Source organism: Myxine glutinosa, chromosome 9, assembly GCF_964187855.1.
Source record: "Myxine glutinosa chromosome 9, kmMyxGlut1.1, whole genome shotgun sequence".
In the NCBI taxonomy this organism is placed as follows: domain Eukaryota; kingdom Metazoa; phylum Chordata; class Myxini; order Myxiniformes; family Myxinidae; genus Myxine; species Myxine glutinosa.
In genome coordinates, this window is record NC_136269.1 from 69,785,057 (window position 1) to 69,803,427 (window position 18,371).

The 18,371-nt window shown below is 43.0% G+C and overlaps 1 protein-coding gene across 1 annotated transcript; it reads right to left on the minus strand.

Annotated features, from left to right (window-relative positions):
• Nucleotides 1–4,421: 4,421 nt before the first annotated feature.
• Nucleotides 4,422–17,944, minus strand: LOC137435328 (mitochondrial fission factor homolog A-like). The gene is made up of 3 exons (XM_068129018.2): nt 16,908–17,944; nt 9,463–9,547; nt 4,422–5,274 (listed from the first exon to the last, which is right to left on the minus strand). The coding sequence occupies exons 1-3, from the start codon at nt 16,976–16,978 to the stop codon at nt 5,143–5,145; spliced, it is 288 nt and encodes a 95-aa protein (XP_067985119.1). The 5' UTR covers nt 16,979–17,944; the 3' UTR covers nt 4,422–5,142.
• Between the last annotated feature and the right edge of the window lie 427 nt (nt 17,945–18,371).

The window sequence follows — 18,371 nt, forward strand, 5'->3', positions numbered from 1 at the left end:
TGGCTGACATCTGGTGACATTCATGATTGAACGTCTCCAAACAGCTCTCTTGCACTTCTTTCTGAAGCTTTGGCAGAGGCAGCTTGGTTGCAGCCTTTACCCTATCCATCAGGCACTTGCAAGTTCTGCCTCTTCCTCTTCTTCCTTCAACCATACCCAGCATGATTGATTTCTCCAGATTTTCGTTTTCTGCATGCATGATGTGTCCAAAGTATGAGTTTCTATTTTACCACCAGTGCTTCTGATGTACATGGTATTCAAATTTATTCAACAACTGATTTGTTTGTTCTTCTTCAAGTCCATGGAATTTTAAACTAATCTCCAACAACACATTTCAAAACTGTCAATCTTCTTCCTTTTTCTTCTGCACTGTCCATGACTCACATCAATACATTGCAACTGGAAATACCAGATCATTCACCAACCTTGTCTTGGTGATATCGTTACATCTTTGTCTTTCTCGATCTTTGTCAATTCTGATATTGCTGTTCTTCCCAAAGCGAACAGTCCATGAATTTCTCCTCCATGTTCTCCACTCACTTCAATCTCAGCAAACAGGATGATGCTTTCCTCTATTTACACGTGATTTCTCTCTCAATCTTCTCAGTTGACAAGATAGTAATTTTTTTTAAGGTTGAAATAAAGACCAGCGTTTTCACTTTCCTTCTTCACCAGCTGCAGCAGTTTCATCAAGTCCTCTTTACTTTCTGCCAATGGAGTGGTATTGTCAGCATACCTTTAGATTCTTGATCAATCTTCCTCAAATCCTGATTCCAGCCTCTGTCATCCAAGTTAGATTTTTCTTCAAAATTTTTATAATCACAAATGAATCAGTCGATCCATGTGATAATGGCACAATAAGCATACAATAATGGAGCTATGGCATATGTGTATATGTATGTAGTCAAAACTCGAGGGATTGCAGTTTTCGTAAATTAAAATGAGTACGTGACTTTTTTGGGGAAACTTAATCGAGAATTCAATTGTAACTAGAAAGGCACTCAGTCGAGTGCATGCTAAAGGCACCAGGCTGAACTGAACTAGAGCTTCCAGGGAAGCAGAACCCGACTGGACAACTTTGTCGGTCAGTTGTCTGTACTAGATTTGACTTAAGATAGCAACCGACCTTGTGTGGTGAGAGTCTCACACACCAAGTTTGATCAAAATCCATAAATATTTGTGGCCGTTAAAGTCTTAACGTCGTTTTGGAGCTGAAAACAATATGGCGGCCATTTTGTGACGGATCGGGCTGAAATGTAATACCAACCTGGTCCTTGGGGTAAGGATGCTGCAAGTCAAGTTTGATCAGAATCGGTTGATATTTGTGGACGCTGGAGTGTCAACTTCGAAAAGTTAACGGACGACGGATGCCGGAGGGTTCAGTATGTGATGAACTCGACTGGACGGTAGTCCAGTTGAGTTAACAAACCCCACTGACAGGCAGGATCAGGTCCTGAACAAAAATTGAATCGGCTTGTTCTCGTCACTGAACCCACTCATCCACGGTTTTTTTGTTTTTTTTCATGACTCGTCCATAACGTTCTGAAATATTATGCTTTATATCATTTTTGGTCCCATCTATCAATGGTGAAGAATCACGTAAGAATTAAAAAATAAAAATAAACTCGTATCAGGATCCGGGTTCGTATCTTTACCAAAATTAAAGGATTCATCATTGTCACACACCCACCCTGTCCACCAAGTTTCGGCCGAATCTGTCCACAACTTTGAGATATCCTGTTCACAGACAGACAGTGGTGAAAACATAACCTTCATCCACCTTAGGTGGTGGAAGTAATAATACTAACACCACCGTCGGCATGCTGTGCACATACACATGACCTCCCACCCCCTTGGTCACTCCCATAGCGTGCGGATGTTTCTCGTTTGGAAAAGGCAATGATCGTCCCCACCCCTCTGACAAGGTCTGAGACGGAAGACATTAAAAATTAGCTTTGTCCGACCAACTAACTGACCAATCATCTGTGCATGTACTTGTGTACACGATATTTCAAAAACCGTTTAACATTTAGCTTTCGTATTGCAGATATCTATTCCTCATATGGCATCTCAACCTGACTAGATCACAACTGTGATTGGTTGAATTATGTTGCCATGGCAACCATCTCGGCAACTTGGCTTGTTTACGGATATTTCAAAAACCGTTCAACATTTAGCTTTCATATTCGATATTTATTCCTCATACCATCCAAAAGGTGGGGGATCTGGACATTCCAGAGTATCACCTTGTTTAGATATTAAATATCCTTGTTTAAATGTACATTTGCTCCAAGTTGCAATTTTAAAGATTTACAAAACGCAAGATGACAAATTCTGCAAAAGTAAATATTCGTACTTTTTCACCAAACTTTAACAGGTTATTTAGTCTTGTATATTATGTGCTGATGGAGTTAAACATCCAAAAATACTTTGTATATGATTGATTTCCATATTATGCAATTGACTGTATTTTTTATTGATTTTTGTTTGATTTTCTTCAATGTTTTATTTCCCCATATCCAGTTCTTGATCTATGGTGGTTATTTTGCCTTCATTTCACTGGTGTACATTCTGAAAGGTGCGTGCACGCTTCAGCATCATTGTTGTCAACGCAGCTCTGAGCGTGAGATGGATGATGCAATCGTACATCATGTGGACCATGCTCCGTTGTGAAGACTAAAATCCTCCACTTCCCACAGACAAACGATATGCAGTAAGATTTTCTGTATTTGTAAAATGTCTTACCTGTTTGATGTGTGCAAATCAGTTTTGAATTGTATCGTGACTTTCCCATTTCGTATCCATTTCTCCTTAGATAGGGGAGAGTGGGGTAAGTTGAGCCTAAGGGTAAGTTGAGCCACCCCATGTTTCTTAGAAAGTGAAATATTTGAAGGTGTGAGAGCGCCATCTATACTTTCATAGCAACAGTCTTTCTTCCTGAGTACACATGCAGAGGAATATGAAGCAGGGGTAAGTGAGATCTCATGAAATTTGTATTTTTTTCAGAATTTCCCAAACTTTGAGTTATGGTGTTTTGAGGGTGATAACAATAGAATTAATGGAAGCTTAATGAATTGTTTATGTAGTAATGTGAACATGAATGGTGTAGATTATTTACCTGAGAGTATGAATTGTAAATTGAATCAATACGTGAAATGAGCATGTTTATATTCAAAGTGGCGCCCGTGGGTTAAGATGATCGATTGGGTCGGGTCAAGTTGAGCCATGGCTCATCTTACCCCATGAACATGTGTGCAAGATAAAGTTACTGCTTTATACACAAGTTGGAGTTGAAAACTGTAGTTTTTGTAACACTGATACTTGTGTATAGATCTAAATCCTATTCCTAAGAATGATTTATGTAAATATTTTTGCATTAATCACAGGTAAATGGAAAAATGCCTTGGGAGTATAAAAGGAAGACAGCACGTGGTTGTTCTTCATAATTATTTGAAATACAAACCAGTTCATCAGCATATCTGACTGATAAATCTTGACGATTACATATGTATGAACATTCAGCCAAAGTTTACTGATAATTCATGTGTCTTACTAATAATCAGAATACAATACATGGATAATTATTTCAGTTCAAACTGTTAAATTTCATTAGATCAATTACATCATGTTACTTTGTAATAGACACGAGGTGCTTCTTACATGTGCGTAAATTTCACACAAGGGAAAGGAGCATATATCAAGTTTCAATTATTGAACTGAAAAATCTGATCTGAAAAACGTGAACATTTACAGGAAACTACTTTGTCTTGTTTTGCATTGTTAAAGCTATAAGCAACAGCTTTTGCGTGATTGTTAAAAAAATGTGTATTCATTAATACTTCATGCATTCCCAGTTTCAATGGGTTTTCTCAGTGTTTTATCAATAATAAGCTTTTCCAGTGGATCTGGACTTAAACATTTTGTCTCAAACTTGTTTTATTGCTGTTCTGTCCTGTATTGAGCCGGTGAATTTGATGGGACACAAAATGCTTCATGCTGTTTTTTTCTTGTGGCTCAACTTACCCACTGGCTCAAGTTACCCCGAACCCATGATCAACTTGCCCCATCATTGGGGCAAAATGAGCCATTAGACAACTTTTTTTTGAAGGCCTCTGCGAATTAATTACATTAAAATGAAATGTTAACATGTGTATGAGGGGAGAAGCAAGTATTTACACCATCATAATCACTATGGCTCTGATGCACAGCACTTTATATTTGATGTCCAGAAGGGCATTACTGAAAAATGGCTCATCTTACCCCACTCTCCCCTATACATGGTTGATCCATGACTTGTACAGTAGCCTGGAAGACTTGAATAATACTGTTCATCTTTTCAGGTGCATTTTTTTTTTGTCCCTCCAATTCAATATTCACAAATAAATAAATTATTTGATTTGAAAAGCTTTGAGCAAAATAGATTAAAGTTTGTATAAAAGGTCTTTTATTGATGGAAACATTTGTATTGTCGGAATGCCAGGAATGTGGGTAAGCAGCTGAGTAAAATACCACTCATAAATGAATTATCAGGCAATTAGCAACAGCTGTCATTGAATACAATTTCAACAAAAATGGCCGTAACAGGCACAGCAAAATAAATTGAGATACTGTGTGCAACAAAAATAAAACAAACATTTCATTTTCATGGACTGCATCTAATGTGGCATTTCATCAACTGCATTTTAACAGATGGTTTAATACCACAACCGTACAGATGGGGAAATTTTGGATTATACGGTGATTACAATATAGATTAACAATCACAAGGGCCACTGTATTTAAATTTCAAAAGTTTATTAGAAATTGAATACTCGCATAATACCCAATACCCATACCTACTCCATACAATATTGTGATTTAACGGCAAACAGTGGCTCGATAGGAGGCTTCGGACAACACCCATACAAAGCATTACTTATATACACCTTTTCTTCAATTTAAACAATGTCCTAATCCTGCCAATTTAATCCAGGCTCAAAATTGGCAGTCGAGTGGAACTTCACTGAAACTTGAAGCCCAGCTTCAAGGAATGACAACATTGCTTTGTGCCTTTGAGCAGCACTTAAGCAGAACCAGCGGTACAAGATGATGCGTGATGGCATGCGGGCTTAAGGAAAGGGTGATGTGAAGGGATCAGGATGATCACCGACGCAGCCAAAACCAGCCATTTATCAGGAGGAGAATGGTCATGGCCGAACAGAGCAGGACTTCACGCCTCGCACTCTTTTCTTGTGCGTGCTCTGTAGCTCTCAACCGCTGGTTCAGCCTTAGGACCTGAAACGAAAATATGAACCTTACAAGATGCAGTTAATATGAACATACTGTTACGGTTTTTAGAACCTTCACTTTATCAAATTTAGTATTAAAATCCCTAATAACCCCCCTTTGTACATTTCCCCATTAATTGGCTGTTAATTGGAATGAGTGCAACTTAGCTAGTCCATCGCACACATGTAGGCCACCATAGAACCTCTCTATAGTTATTTCTTTATTATGTGTATCAGTTAAGGCTCTGTTTTCCACTTGTTGAACTTGCGCTGCACCAAATCAAATAAGATAGATCCCCTTTCAATTGCCCAAAACCTCCATTGCCAACTGTATTGCCAACTGTATTGCCAACTGCATTCGCCCTCCATTACGCACGCGGTCAACTCGGGGAAGAAGGGTGTGGCCCCACCTCGTCATCAGGAGGAGGAGTGAGCCAGCCCCGATCAACCAACCAAGAATGAGGGGTTTGGCCTGAGAGGGCGGAGAGAGAACGATCGAGGAGGTTCGTGAAAGTTCCATGGGCGTGGATATATAACGCGTCGCGCAAAGCCCCCACCTCACGAGCAGAAGCATTTCCTCGCTGACGGCCGGTGGTAATACTTAGGTATTAAGACTAATTGGGCTTACGACCCTACGTACCATCGGCCATCAGTGACGTCATACTTCCAGGACTGGGGGAATCGGCCAGTGTAAAAGACAAGGGGATTGCCCCCCCCCCCCTTGGTAAGGGGAACGCCGACCCCAGAACCGTAACAATACATTTGTCAGATTTATCTTTGCTGAAGGCCATTTCTGACGTGTCCTTGTGACCATTTGTTCATGTTGGCTAATGTAACACGATATCCCAGAGCTAGTGTCATGTCACTCCCCTCTACGTTTGTGTACTCCGTCTGATTTCTGATCTAGGTATAAACTTCACCTGGTACATTATAGGTTCTTGTGGACCTTGGGTCATCCCACAAAATATTTTCTAAAAGTAGGGCTATGTAGCGGTACCATGGGCAATTTCCACACTTTGCTTAATTGCATGGTCCTGTAAAACCAGCCCCTCATGTGAAGTAGCAATCTGTCCAGGCCAAATTCTCAGCTCTGGAAATGTTTGCAAATGGTCTTAAGTGCTCTTGTTCCCCCAAAGTATGGGCGTAAGAGTGCTTTGGATATCTGAACTTGGATGTCTGACAACAATATACCAACATTTTTTTGAAAGTGGTTCTAAACTATCAAGTGTCCATTCAAATCAAGAACACTTACTGAAGTACATTTTGTTCTGTTTCAACCAAAAACAAATTGCCCTGAGTGTGCTGACGGTCATCTCTTGAGGTTGTAGTTCAGATCTCTGCTGATTTGGGGGAACCCCACATGATCCCCAGGTACTAACAAAATGGCCAAAAAATTTTTTTTTAACGTTCCACTGTGAGGCCCCCCGATCCAAAATCTAAAAATCTACGACCAAGCGATTCTGTGTGCTATCGAGTATAAGGGTTGTATAGGGTTTCAGAACATTGGTTGGCAAGTAATGGTCTAGTAGGGATCCAAAGTTTCAGGGGGTTACTCTGCCTCCCCCCCTTCCCCTCTCCCAGGAGCCTCCATAATCCAAAATTGGAAAATTGAAGTCCGTGCCACTGTATTGTATTCATGTGTCAAGTTTCACAACAATCAGTTGGGTGATAAGGAAGGGAGGAACAGCAAAAAGTTAAGACAATTGGAAGGATGGATGGATGGACATCGACCCATTTTTAGGTTATTTCGGAGTATTTCTCCAAAATAACCTCAGTGTGTCCTGATATCCGACCATACGTCCATCCATTAACATTTGGCTTGAACAACTACCCGACCAATTATGGACCTAATTTGGTACGATGCATCAGGATAGAAAGGTCTCATGGGATTGTGCTCCCCATCCAGATGTGCCCCATATTATGGGGGAGGGAGGAGGGGTTGCCCCAAATATTGGTATTTCATTCCAAAATCTTCTCAGAAACCGACAAATGGATCAATACCTAACTGGCCATGCCCTTACCTTAAGTTGTGCTCCCCCTGGCTGTATCTCCCCTGGAAAGGGGGCCATGGGCTCCCTCCCCTATTGCACTGTATTCACTAAAACGTATTTTTCCTCACAAACTGCATGAACAATATGGACCAAATTCGGTACATCAAAACAGTAAGGTCTCAGAGGGTTGTGTTCCCCATCCGGATCTGCCCCCCCCCCCCCAATAAGAGGCTTAGAGGGGAAGTTTCACCTCAAATTTAAGTCATAAAAAAAAAAAAAACTTAAACAGTGGGGAAATAACTCAGTCCCCCACGGAGCTATTTCTACAAGTTCATCTCTTCGAGAATCGAGATGGGATGACCTAAAAATACTTGGAGGAAGAAGTTTTAACTACTGTACAGCATTAATGCAAGCACATAAACATAATTTAAGAGTCATTACACATCAATGCCCAGACTAGACGGAAGCTCTACAAAACAGAAATTGCACGGTGACTCATCCTCCTTGTTGTAATTGTAGCTTATGTGAAGCTATTTTTGGTACAGTATTTAGACATCGCAGCTCATGGAGGAGCGCGATGACAAATTGTAGCAATTTCGGATAATGACGATTAAAGGGGAATGGAGACAAAGACCATCAGTGGCAAAAAGGAAAGGTGTGGGGGTCAACAAAAATAGATACTTGCATTCGAGCAGGGGTGGGTACTTCTATGGGAGAAAGCCTGAGGTCAAGATAGCAGCACTCTTGAGAAATGGAGGGAGGGGAACGAGAAAACGGACACAAGACAATAGAGAGAGAGGCATGGAGGTGAGTGTTCAGCTGAGAAATGGAGGATAACCAGGTGTGGGTTTCTGGAACAATATGTGATCTGGCAGGCTGGAAGCATATTAAGGGAGAATGATGGAAAAGCAAGGCTAGAAGTGAGACAAGAGCAAACGGTGCACATAAACCTGGCCTATGGTGCGGGAGAAGCAGACTTTGGGATTTGGCCTTCTGCAGAGAGAGATGCCAATAATACAGAGCCTTGGCCTTGATTGCTTCCAGGGGAGCAATATGGGAGGCAGCTGCATCAGCCTTTAGTAACCCATACTACATGATACTTTGGATGAAGGCCTTATACACTTTTAACGAGCTCTGACCAGTTCAAAATGGACAGCTCCGTGGATAATTTGAAGTCGTTGGGTCAGAATTTCAGGCCAGTTTTAGAGATGTGATCTTCCGAAGACAGGAAAGTCCAGAATCATGGAGCGCCAGGGATTGCACCTCCTCCAAAGGTTGGCCAGATAATTAAACTGGGGGTTCAAGTCATTCCTTGTATGGAGGCAGTGAGAGCATGGGATTTTCTGGGATTGAAAGATAAATTACAAATGCCGAAGGACTTTAAGTTCCAGATCTGCAGAGATGGACAGCACAACAGCCTGCTTCTCAGAAGTGCAGTGTATTGTGCTGCGCAAGGTGGCATTATCCGCAAAGTGGAACACAATGGTCGGTTCGTTCATATGTAGCACAATTGGCTGAGAGCGAGGCTGTGTGCCAATGATGCAATGCCCTCTGCTTGATATGGCAGGAATTTGTCATTTGTTCAGGTGTCGGCGATCGCTCACGTACTCTTCACGAAGGACACCGTGGGATATTTAGCGTCCTCCAACGAATGCTGGCAGATGGGGCAGCCATTTAACATCCATCTGAGGAATGGCACACATTGAATCACCCTGCCTGTGAAACACCGGGATGACGTTTATATCTGGGTCGGGATTCGAACCCTGGCTGGACAGCTTAGAGACGAGTGCATATCTCTCGAGCATCCTGTCAGCCTACACAGGACTCTAAAGGCCATTAAGTTTTGTATCCACAGTAAAAGCGACAATGCATAAACAAAATTCAAACTGTTTTTTATATGTTAATCCTAAAAAATGTTTTTTTCAACATCTTTATAGAGTCTGGGCAATTTAGTTTTTTTATTTCAGGCAAAATGGAAAATTTTTCTTCATCAATTTTTTTTTTCTTACCTTCAACAGAGCAACCTCACTAGTCAGGAGTGGAGTTGCATTATAGCACTATGTTGTTCGATCCACAATGCCCAAAGCACAATATTGAGCAGAATAAGATTTCATGCAAAACACCAATATTTACTTGAAAGTGTTATGTGTGTTATACGGAAAGAAAACAAAATAAAACTGTCAAAGAAAGGACTCGACGCCCACCTGTCGATGTAGAGTGAGGAGATCAACCTCCTTTCCATGCATGGCATCCATGAGCTGAGACTCATTTGCACTCAGGTCCAGCGACCTGTAGAAAGCATGGTGGTACAAAAACAATATCGAATGTCGGTGTGAGTATGCTTCTGTAGTTTGATGTGAGGAGATGTTTGGCAAACATGGATGAGAGGGCGAGCACATTTGCCACTTGGAGCTCGATTCTGCTTATTCATTCTCAAATTTTTGGTATTATATTTATCACAATATACTAGGGCATCATCGCCATTATCACTGTTTATACCATTGCCCAGATTGGAGATTATCACCACTGCACCTTAACCCAGAAATAAATTCACCTTTCCTGGATCCCCAAATGGCCTATGGTGCGTCATTATCCGAAAAAGTCCACAAATGGCCTCAATCCTGTTTGATGTCCTCCAGTAATCATTATTACCTCCACTCATTAAACACAGGTGCACCAGCTCGACTCAGGTCGACATTGAAATGTCACAGGAGCATGAGGAAAACATATCACATCAAGGGGAATTGTACCATTGTGACGTGATATATGACAACATTGTACCAGTGATAATTGGAAAGAGATGAACAAACATGAGGAGGATAGAGAATTTGGAAATTAACCTGCAAATAGATGGGAAAAGGCAATTGAAGGTTATTGGGAGGTATTGCAGATAGAGAAAAAAACGTAGGGATGAGGTTGGATGACCTTGGGTGGTGGTACACTGCTACTTTGAAGCGAGAGATTAAAGTGCAGAGGGAGCGAGACAGAAGAGGTGGTCAAAAACGGGCTAGTGACCTGTCTGCGATGAGAAAGTAAGAGATCCTGTGCTTACGCTTCTTTGCGGAAGATTCCAATTGCACCGGGCATTTTCGATTCCACAGTGTCCAGGAGTAACAGGTATGAAGTAGGAGTACCAACCTATGAGAGAGCATAATTCCATAAGTTAATGGAATGCAGTACTGCTCTCTCATATCAAGGTACCCCTACTTCACACCTGTCAGTCCTGGATGCCATGTAATCCAAAGCACTCAGCCACGGCCTTGTCGTCTGCGAGTAGTTCTGATTTTATTTCGAGAGCATTCGATGTCATTAATGGATATATATGTATATATATATATATATATTACATTCACAGGATTTTCATCGACCTTCTCGGATTATCCTTGACATTCTCTGGATTTGCCTCACCATTCGTTGTTTTGTCCTCTATTCACGGATATTCGCGACTCGGGAACCTATCCCCTCTTTTTCCATTGAAACAATGCCCCACTATACGCGGTTTCGCTATTCGTGGATTTTCCAGGAACGAATCACCCACGAATAGAGGGTTCCGAGGGTATCTCAAATTAATTCATGTGTAAGGTGTTTTGGACCTGAATGCATTACAAAAATAAAATACTAACTCGAGTGAAATCGATGGCACGTCATCGAAAATACCCAGGCTTCCAATCGAAAGCAAGGTTGAAAGATGACATGAAGTTCCACCAGGAATGACCCAATATCAACCTTTCAACCTTGCTTTATGTGGGAAACGTAAGGATTTGTAATGGCCACAGACTTCACTCTTGTTTTATATTCGAATTGAATCGTATACTTGAACACTATAGAACACAAATCACCTTGTTGGCATTTCTAAAATTCTCCAGTATAGCAGTACTTGGACAAAATACTATGCCATCTCGACCAATCACATTTGCCACACCCTCTCGGCGTCGGGAATATCAAGATTCAGATAAAGTTGCGCAACAAAAGGTTGTGTGTGCAAACTGCATGTTGGACTCCTAATAATGATTAATCAACATGTAGTGCTTGGAAAAAGAGAAAAAAGATAGAAATTTGGAGTTTCACTTATTTGACAAAGCACACCACCCGATGTTAATAGGTGCATGGTTTTTCTGTTCAGTCCACATTGAGCTATCATCAGGTTTCCCTTCCCCCTCTCCCTCCACCAAAACATACCATCAGTTTCCCACACCACAAACCAAACCGATCATGCTGCATAATTAGCAAATTCTCTCGCCAATGATTCGGCAGTGAATTGCTCTTACTAGGTAATTCTGCAGTGATCATGCTTTTTAAAAAGCAGTTCCTTCTGACAAGCATGACATTATAATGAACTTTATGGGGTGTGTGGGGGGATCGAGGGGGGGGGGGGGGGGAGGTTGCATTCACTCGGTACCTTATCAGTGCCCTATAAATGACCATGCATTTAACATTGTACCTGGGAATCCCTGGCATTGCGAGTCATTCCTCCTTGAACCATCCCGATAGCATAAACACACCAAATTTGCGTTAAATGTCACATAGCCATTCCTAAAACGACTTAAGCCAAATAGATGGCGAATTGTAGAGTATTATCATGAGTCATGTGTAGACATATATATACATATATATAGATTGTGGGAGAAGTGATTTGGATGCAGAGCACCAGGAGCATTCAGATCGGGTGAGGATAATTGGAAAGTTACATGTTGCACATCCAATTTCCAGACAGGGTTTCTTCCCTCAATAGCTCGTCTGGTTTGTATACAAACTAGGGCATTGCCCGTACTATATCTATATCTAAAATTATATCCCCCCCCTCTATTTACATGAAATGGTTTGGTCCAAAGCGAACGGCTTGCGAGTACGGTGACAATCCCCCCCCCTCTATTTACATGCAATGGTTTGGTCCAAAGCGAACGGCTTCCGGAGTTTGGTAAAGAAATCGCCATCGCGTGCACAAACGCGCAGGAAAGCGAATGAATCGCAAATTCGGTTTTATTAGTTTTAAAACATAGTTTAACGCCAACATAGTTTGCAAACGTGAAATAAATGAATACGCTCTCAAATGTGCCATCCGAGGCAGAGTGTGTCCTCCACGTTCGGCACACGCGATCGTTCGCTGCTCTCTGATTGGTTGAATCGTTTTTTGGACATAGCTCGGTAAGTAATTGTCCGATTAATATGAAACCTTGAAAAGGCACATCCTCGGGTCCCCAGCAATATACCTGGCAAGTTAAAAGTATATCGGACCCGTGGTTGTCGAGAAACAGCGGTCACAGACAAACGTACAGACGTACAAACGTACAGACGTACAGAGATTACTGGAATTATAGATAGATGACAAAGTACTGAACTGTTAATCAATGGTATATTTCACAGTATCCGGGGAACCTGGCGCTGCCCGCGAAAAAAGTACCCAGCTACTTGAAATGATTTATAAGAAGGCGGGGGTTTCAGGACGTGTTGGGCATTGAAAAGCCCTGGAGTTATTGGGCTCATGATGAAGATGAATGATGATGATGATGCCTCATTATGAAGATGAAGCCATACCTTTTGGCTGCAGGCCTGCGACAGCACTGCTTGACCCCATATCCCAATATACACCTTAGAGAGCGGCCTTTGATGGCATCAAAACAACATTCAAGACCAACGTGTGGTGCCGACGCCCAAAATTTTGGGCCTCGAAGTGCTACGGTTTGGCCGTGAAAGGGTAACGTTCAAACACACAAATATTAACATTTTAAATGTTGCTCAACCTCCATGAGTATATAGACATGCTGTAGTACGGAATAAAAGCATTTCAATCATAATTTTACTTGAGGATTGCAGTTCGGTGACTGAAAGATTAAAACGTGTGTACACACACACATACACACACATATATATATATATATATATAGTCATGTGAAAAAGTAAGTGCACCCCGTGTAAAGTTTTGACTTTTTCAACATATTTCAACATACAGCTATTTGATCTTCATTTCAACAATATTGATAGATGAAGGTGATATAATATAACAAATATCATGAAACATTTACATTTTGTAGTCCATTGTATAATTTAAATAAACATAAATGCAAATTTCGCATTGGAGTGCGCATCACAGCACACGGGGTGGAGTGCGCATCAGCAACTGTTCTTTAAGAATTGCTTCCGCAGAAAACAACTCCCAAGACGATCCATTAGTCTGTGATCTGTGATCTGTGAGAGGACCTCTCAGGGCTCTGTGCCCCTTCACTCCTGCCTGGCATGGCTCTGAGGTACTCTGCCGCTCGGCTTCTTCAACTCAACAACCACTCCACTCCGCCATGCATCTCTGTCATCAAAAACTACCGAGTCCTACGACGACCCAGATACATCCATAGAGGCTCCGGTCGCAAGTTTGTTTATTCCCAGGCAGGTCACTCCATCCCCTCACTCTGGTCAGCTGAGCGCACTCTCACCTGTCGACTACGTCATCACAACAACATACACGAACGCACCCCCTGTCTGCAAGCCCTGGCAAAATCACCCGATTCCATCCATACCATACAAAACAATATGAAGCTGACTCTGTTCAATACCCGGTCCCTCAACAATAAAAGCCACATCCTAAACGACTTCATTCTGGACAATAAACTGGACTTTCTCTGTCTGACTGAAACCTGGCAACAACCTCTGGACTACCTCTCACTCAACCTCACTACACCCAATGGTTACTCATACATCAACAAACCACGCTCGGAGGGCCGAGGTGGTGGAATTGCTGTAATACACCGACAGGACATCAAGACCAGCCCCATCTCCATCTGATCTGCTCCATCATTTGAACACCTGGCTTTTAAACTTTCTGGTCACACACAGTCAGTCATGGCAGTTGTCTACTGCCCTCCCAAACCACACCCATCATTCCTGTCTGACTTCTCTTACTTTCTGACCCAGCTCTGTTCCTTCTCCCCCTCAACCCTCCTCGGTGATTTCAATATCCACATGGACTCCACTGATTCCACAATAACCGCTGACTTCATTGATATTCTTAATTCTTTTAACCTCACTCAACATGTCAACTTTCCCACCCATAACCGTGGTCACATTCTGGACCTTGTCTGTTATATTGGACTAGATCTACACCATCTCTCTGGCTCTGACCTCACTCTCTCTGATCACTTTGCCATCACTATGACCATCAACGTTCCCACCCCAGCACTAAGGCAAAAACGCATAATCAACTTTCGTAAGCTAAACTCTCTTTCACCGACAGCCTCATTCTCATCTTCCCTCTCCGAAAAAATGTCCACCTCTCCCTTCGTTGATTTGCACAGCCCCTCTGACCTCACTGACTACTACAACCACACTCTCTCCTCCTGCCTTGACCAGCTTGCGCCTATAAAAACCAAAACAGTTTCCTTCACCCATTCTGCTCCCTGGTTTACCCCTGAACTCCGCCTGATGAAAACCCGTGCCCGCCAACTTGAAAGACTCCGTAATAAAACAGGTCTCACAATCCACTCCCAAGCCTTCAAAGACCACCTGCAGCATTACAAAGATGCCCTTTTCCGCACCCGCTCCACCTACGACTCTCAAATAATCCACTCTGGCTCCGGAAACCCAAAATCACTCTTCTCCACAATAAACAAACTCCTCAGCCCCCTGGATACCACCACCCAGTCATTCACAGTCGACAACTGCATTTCTTTCCTTTCATTCTTCCAAAGCAAGATAGACAACATCTTCAGCAGCTTAACCACCACCGCACCTGTTCCCCCTCTAACCATCTGCCCCCCCCCCCCCCCTTATCCTGCCAACCCCTATCTCAGTTTTCCCCAGTCTCCCCTACTGACCTCTCTGAACTCCCCACAGGAATGAAAACTGCCACCTGCACTCTGGACCCCATCCCCTCCAGCTTTGTTAAGGCTTGCCTTCCTGCTCTCTCTCCACTTATCACTGCAACAATAAACTCTTCCCTGTCTACTGGCATCGTCCCACCATCCCTCAAAATCGCTGCTGTCACCCCCATTCTGAAAAAACCTGGACTCAACCCTGACACCCCAAATAACTTCAGACCCATCTCCAACCTACCCTTTCTGTCAAAAGTTTTGGAACGCGCTGTAGCCACTCAACTCAAACATCACCTCTCTGCCAATAACCTGTATGAAACATTCCAATCCGGATTCCGCCTCAACCACAGTACGGAAACTGCTCTCCTCAAAATCACCAACGATCTTCTTCTCTCCTCCGACGCCGGTAACCTCAACATTCTCATCCTTCTCGACCTCAGCGCTGCCTTTGACACCATCAATCACATCATCCTCCTTACCCGACTTGAAACCACCTTTAACATCACTGGCACTGCCCTTTCTTGGATCAAATCATACCTCTCCGACAGGCACCAGTTCATCTCCATCAATAACTGCAAATCCCCCACTGCTCCCCTCCCCCAAGGTGTCCCCCAAGGTTCAGTTATCGGTCCCCTCCTCTTCATCCTGTACCTGTTCCCCCTTGGTCACTTAATCCGTCGTCATGGTCTCCAATTCCACTGCTTTGCCGATGACATCCAGCTTTTCATTTCCGCCAAGTCAATTTCCATTGTCACCCACTCTATCCTGACAAACTGCATCACTGAAATAAAATCCTGGCTTCAAATCAACTTCCTCAAACTAAACTGTGATAAATCCGAAATAATCATTGTTGGACCAAAAACGCTCACCAAATCCACCCACAACTTCACCCTCAACATCGACGGTATCCCAGTATCCACCTCCCCTCACATCCGGAATCTTGGCATCATCTTTGACCAAACCCTCTCCTTAGACAAACACACTAAACAGATCACCAAGACAGCCTTCTTTCATCTGAAAAACATCGCCCGTCTCCGTCTATCCCTCTCCTCCACAGCTGCAGAAACCCTCATCCACGCCTTCATCACTTCCCGTCTGGACTACTGCAACAGCCTCCTCTATGGTTCACCCTCAAATATCATCAATAAACTTCAATACATTCAGAACTCCGCTGCCTGTCTACTCACCCACTCCCGGGCCCGGGACCACATCACCCCCGTCCTTCACAAGCTCCACTGGCTCCCGTCTCCCAGAGAATCCAGTACAAAATCCTCCTTCTGACCTACAAAGCCCTTCATAACCTGGCCCCATCCTACCTGACTGACCTCCTCCCCAGACACACTCCCACACGCACCCTCCGCTCTGCTGCTGCCAAACTCCTGTCCCCCCCCCCCCCCCATCCAGACCAAACTCAGATCCTGGGGGGACAGGGCCTTCTCCATCGCTGCTCCCACACTCTGGAACTCACTACCGCAAGCCACCAGAGACTCCTCCTCACTCACCACATTCAAATCATCACTCAAGACCCACCTGTCCAACACCGCATTCAACCCCTGATCGTCTCTTCTCCTTCTCCTTCCTTTCTGTTTGGTTTTTTAATTATGTATTTTTGTCTCTTTTGTCTTTGTTTTATGTACCATGTTAAAGCGTCTTTGGGTTTCTTGAAAAGCGCTATACAAAATAAATGTATTATTATTATTATTATTATTAAAACTTAAATATATGTTCTCTGAAAATCCTCAAATAACTCCAAAATTGTTTTGAACAGCCTGAAGCAAGCACACAGGGAAAGGGAGATGAAGCAAAGACTAATCATTTCAAATGAAAGTGAAGCCCAAATTCCTCACCTCGCTTTACAGTTGGTGCTGCCACACAAAAGGAAATGAGGTTCACAATGACCCACAACAACTTCGCCCATTGCTTGACCTTCATCGTTGTATATCACCCAGCATCGAGAAACGTGCACGACAGGTGTGGAACAAAGGAAAAACGTTTCGATCGGGCTTCTTCAGCGCGTTGACAGTCCTCATGACGACGGTTACGACGAGGTACACATGTGCATTAAAGTTGTGAGCTGATCAGAGTTGTTTTTTTTTTGTTTTTTTTAAACGTTTGAATCTCCCATTTGACGTCTCTTCAAAGCTGTCCATGCGCGCACGCTTTCGAAGTTAAGTAATTTTTCACAATTGTGTTTTTGTCGAAACTGTATCTTTCTTTCGGTGTGAGTACCTATTGGTGTGTCTTTAATAGGATTCTCGGTGTTGGTTTTTCATACCTGTGTACAGAATCGTCTGTTAGTTTGTGTCGCGTATTCTGAGGCCTGGTGTAGTAGGCTACTGTGTCCGACCTTGACTTGAGGCTTTGTTTTTGTCTCAGCGGTTTTTCGATTGCGCTGCAATTACTTTCGGTCTCTGTTTTTCCCGGTCCTTTCACCCCATACTTCCTTGTTTTAAAATCTCAACTCAAAAAAAAAAAAACCAAAAAAATATTTCCTTCTCTGTTCTTATCCGTTTGATCGTTCTTATTTGTTCATTCGTTCTTCGACCACGTTGTTTGTGATCACGTGATGACGTTGTTAAAAAATGTTTAAACTGCCCCCTGAAGAACTGTATTCTGTCGTATACTATAACACCTTTTTCTTCTTCTTCTATAAAAGGATGCTTTCGACTTGCTCACCAAATCTATTCATTCCAAAAAAAAATTCCATCTCTTAGTGCCTCTTTCATACATTCCCTAAACTCTCCAGCACTCCACCCATCCTTCAGCATCCTCAAACGTATTTTTGACTCGAAGGTCTCAAGAAACTCATTTTGCAATAAATGTTCGTTTCCCATTAATCGTACACTTTTCGAAATCCAATCTCACCCCTCCCCTCCAAATCTTCCCCATCACCCCTTCCCTCCAAAACTTCCCCATCACCCCTTCCCTCCAAAACTTCCCCATCACCCATCTCTTTCAAATCTTCCCCCTTGCCCCTCTCCTCCAAATCTTCCCCATCACCCATCCCTTTCAAATCTCCCCCCTTGCCCCTTCCCTCCTAAACTCCCCCCACACCCCTCCCCTCTGAGACTCTCCCTCGCTCCTCCCCTCCTAGACTCCCCTCACCCCTCCTACTCAAAGCGTCCTCCCCACTTCTTCCCCCCTCCAACTTTCACCTTCATCTCCCTCAACCTTCTGCCTCACTCTTCCCCCTCCTCAAATAACACCTCACTGGGCCTCACCCAATCACCATCAAACCTTTTGTCCGCCCCATTCTTCCCTTTCTCCAAGCTTTTCTGAAATCTCTGACACACCTTCAACAGCTCTCCCCA

Bases quoted from the DNA above. Each gene is read 5' to 3' on its own strand.
- LOC137435328 (XM_068129018.2), bottom strand. From the start codon at position 16,978: ATGGGCGAAGTTGTTGTGGGTCATTGTGAACCTCATTTCCTTTTGTGT. The intron at 9,548-16,907 runs GTGAGGAATTTG...TGCTTTCTACAG, and splicing joins AGCACCAACTGTAAAGCGAG to GTCGCTGGACCTGAGTGCAA. The intron at 5,275-9,462 runs GTGGGCGTCGAG...TTTTCGTTTCAG, and splicing joins TCCTCACTCTACATCGACAG to GTCCTAAGGCTGAACCAGCG.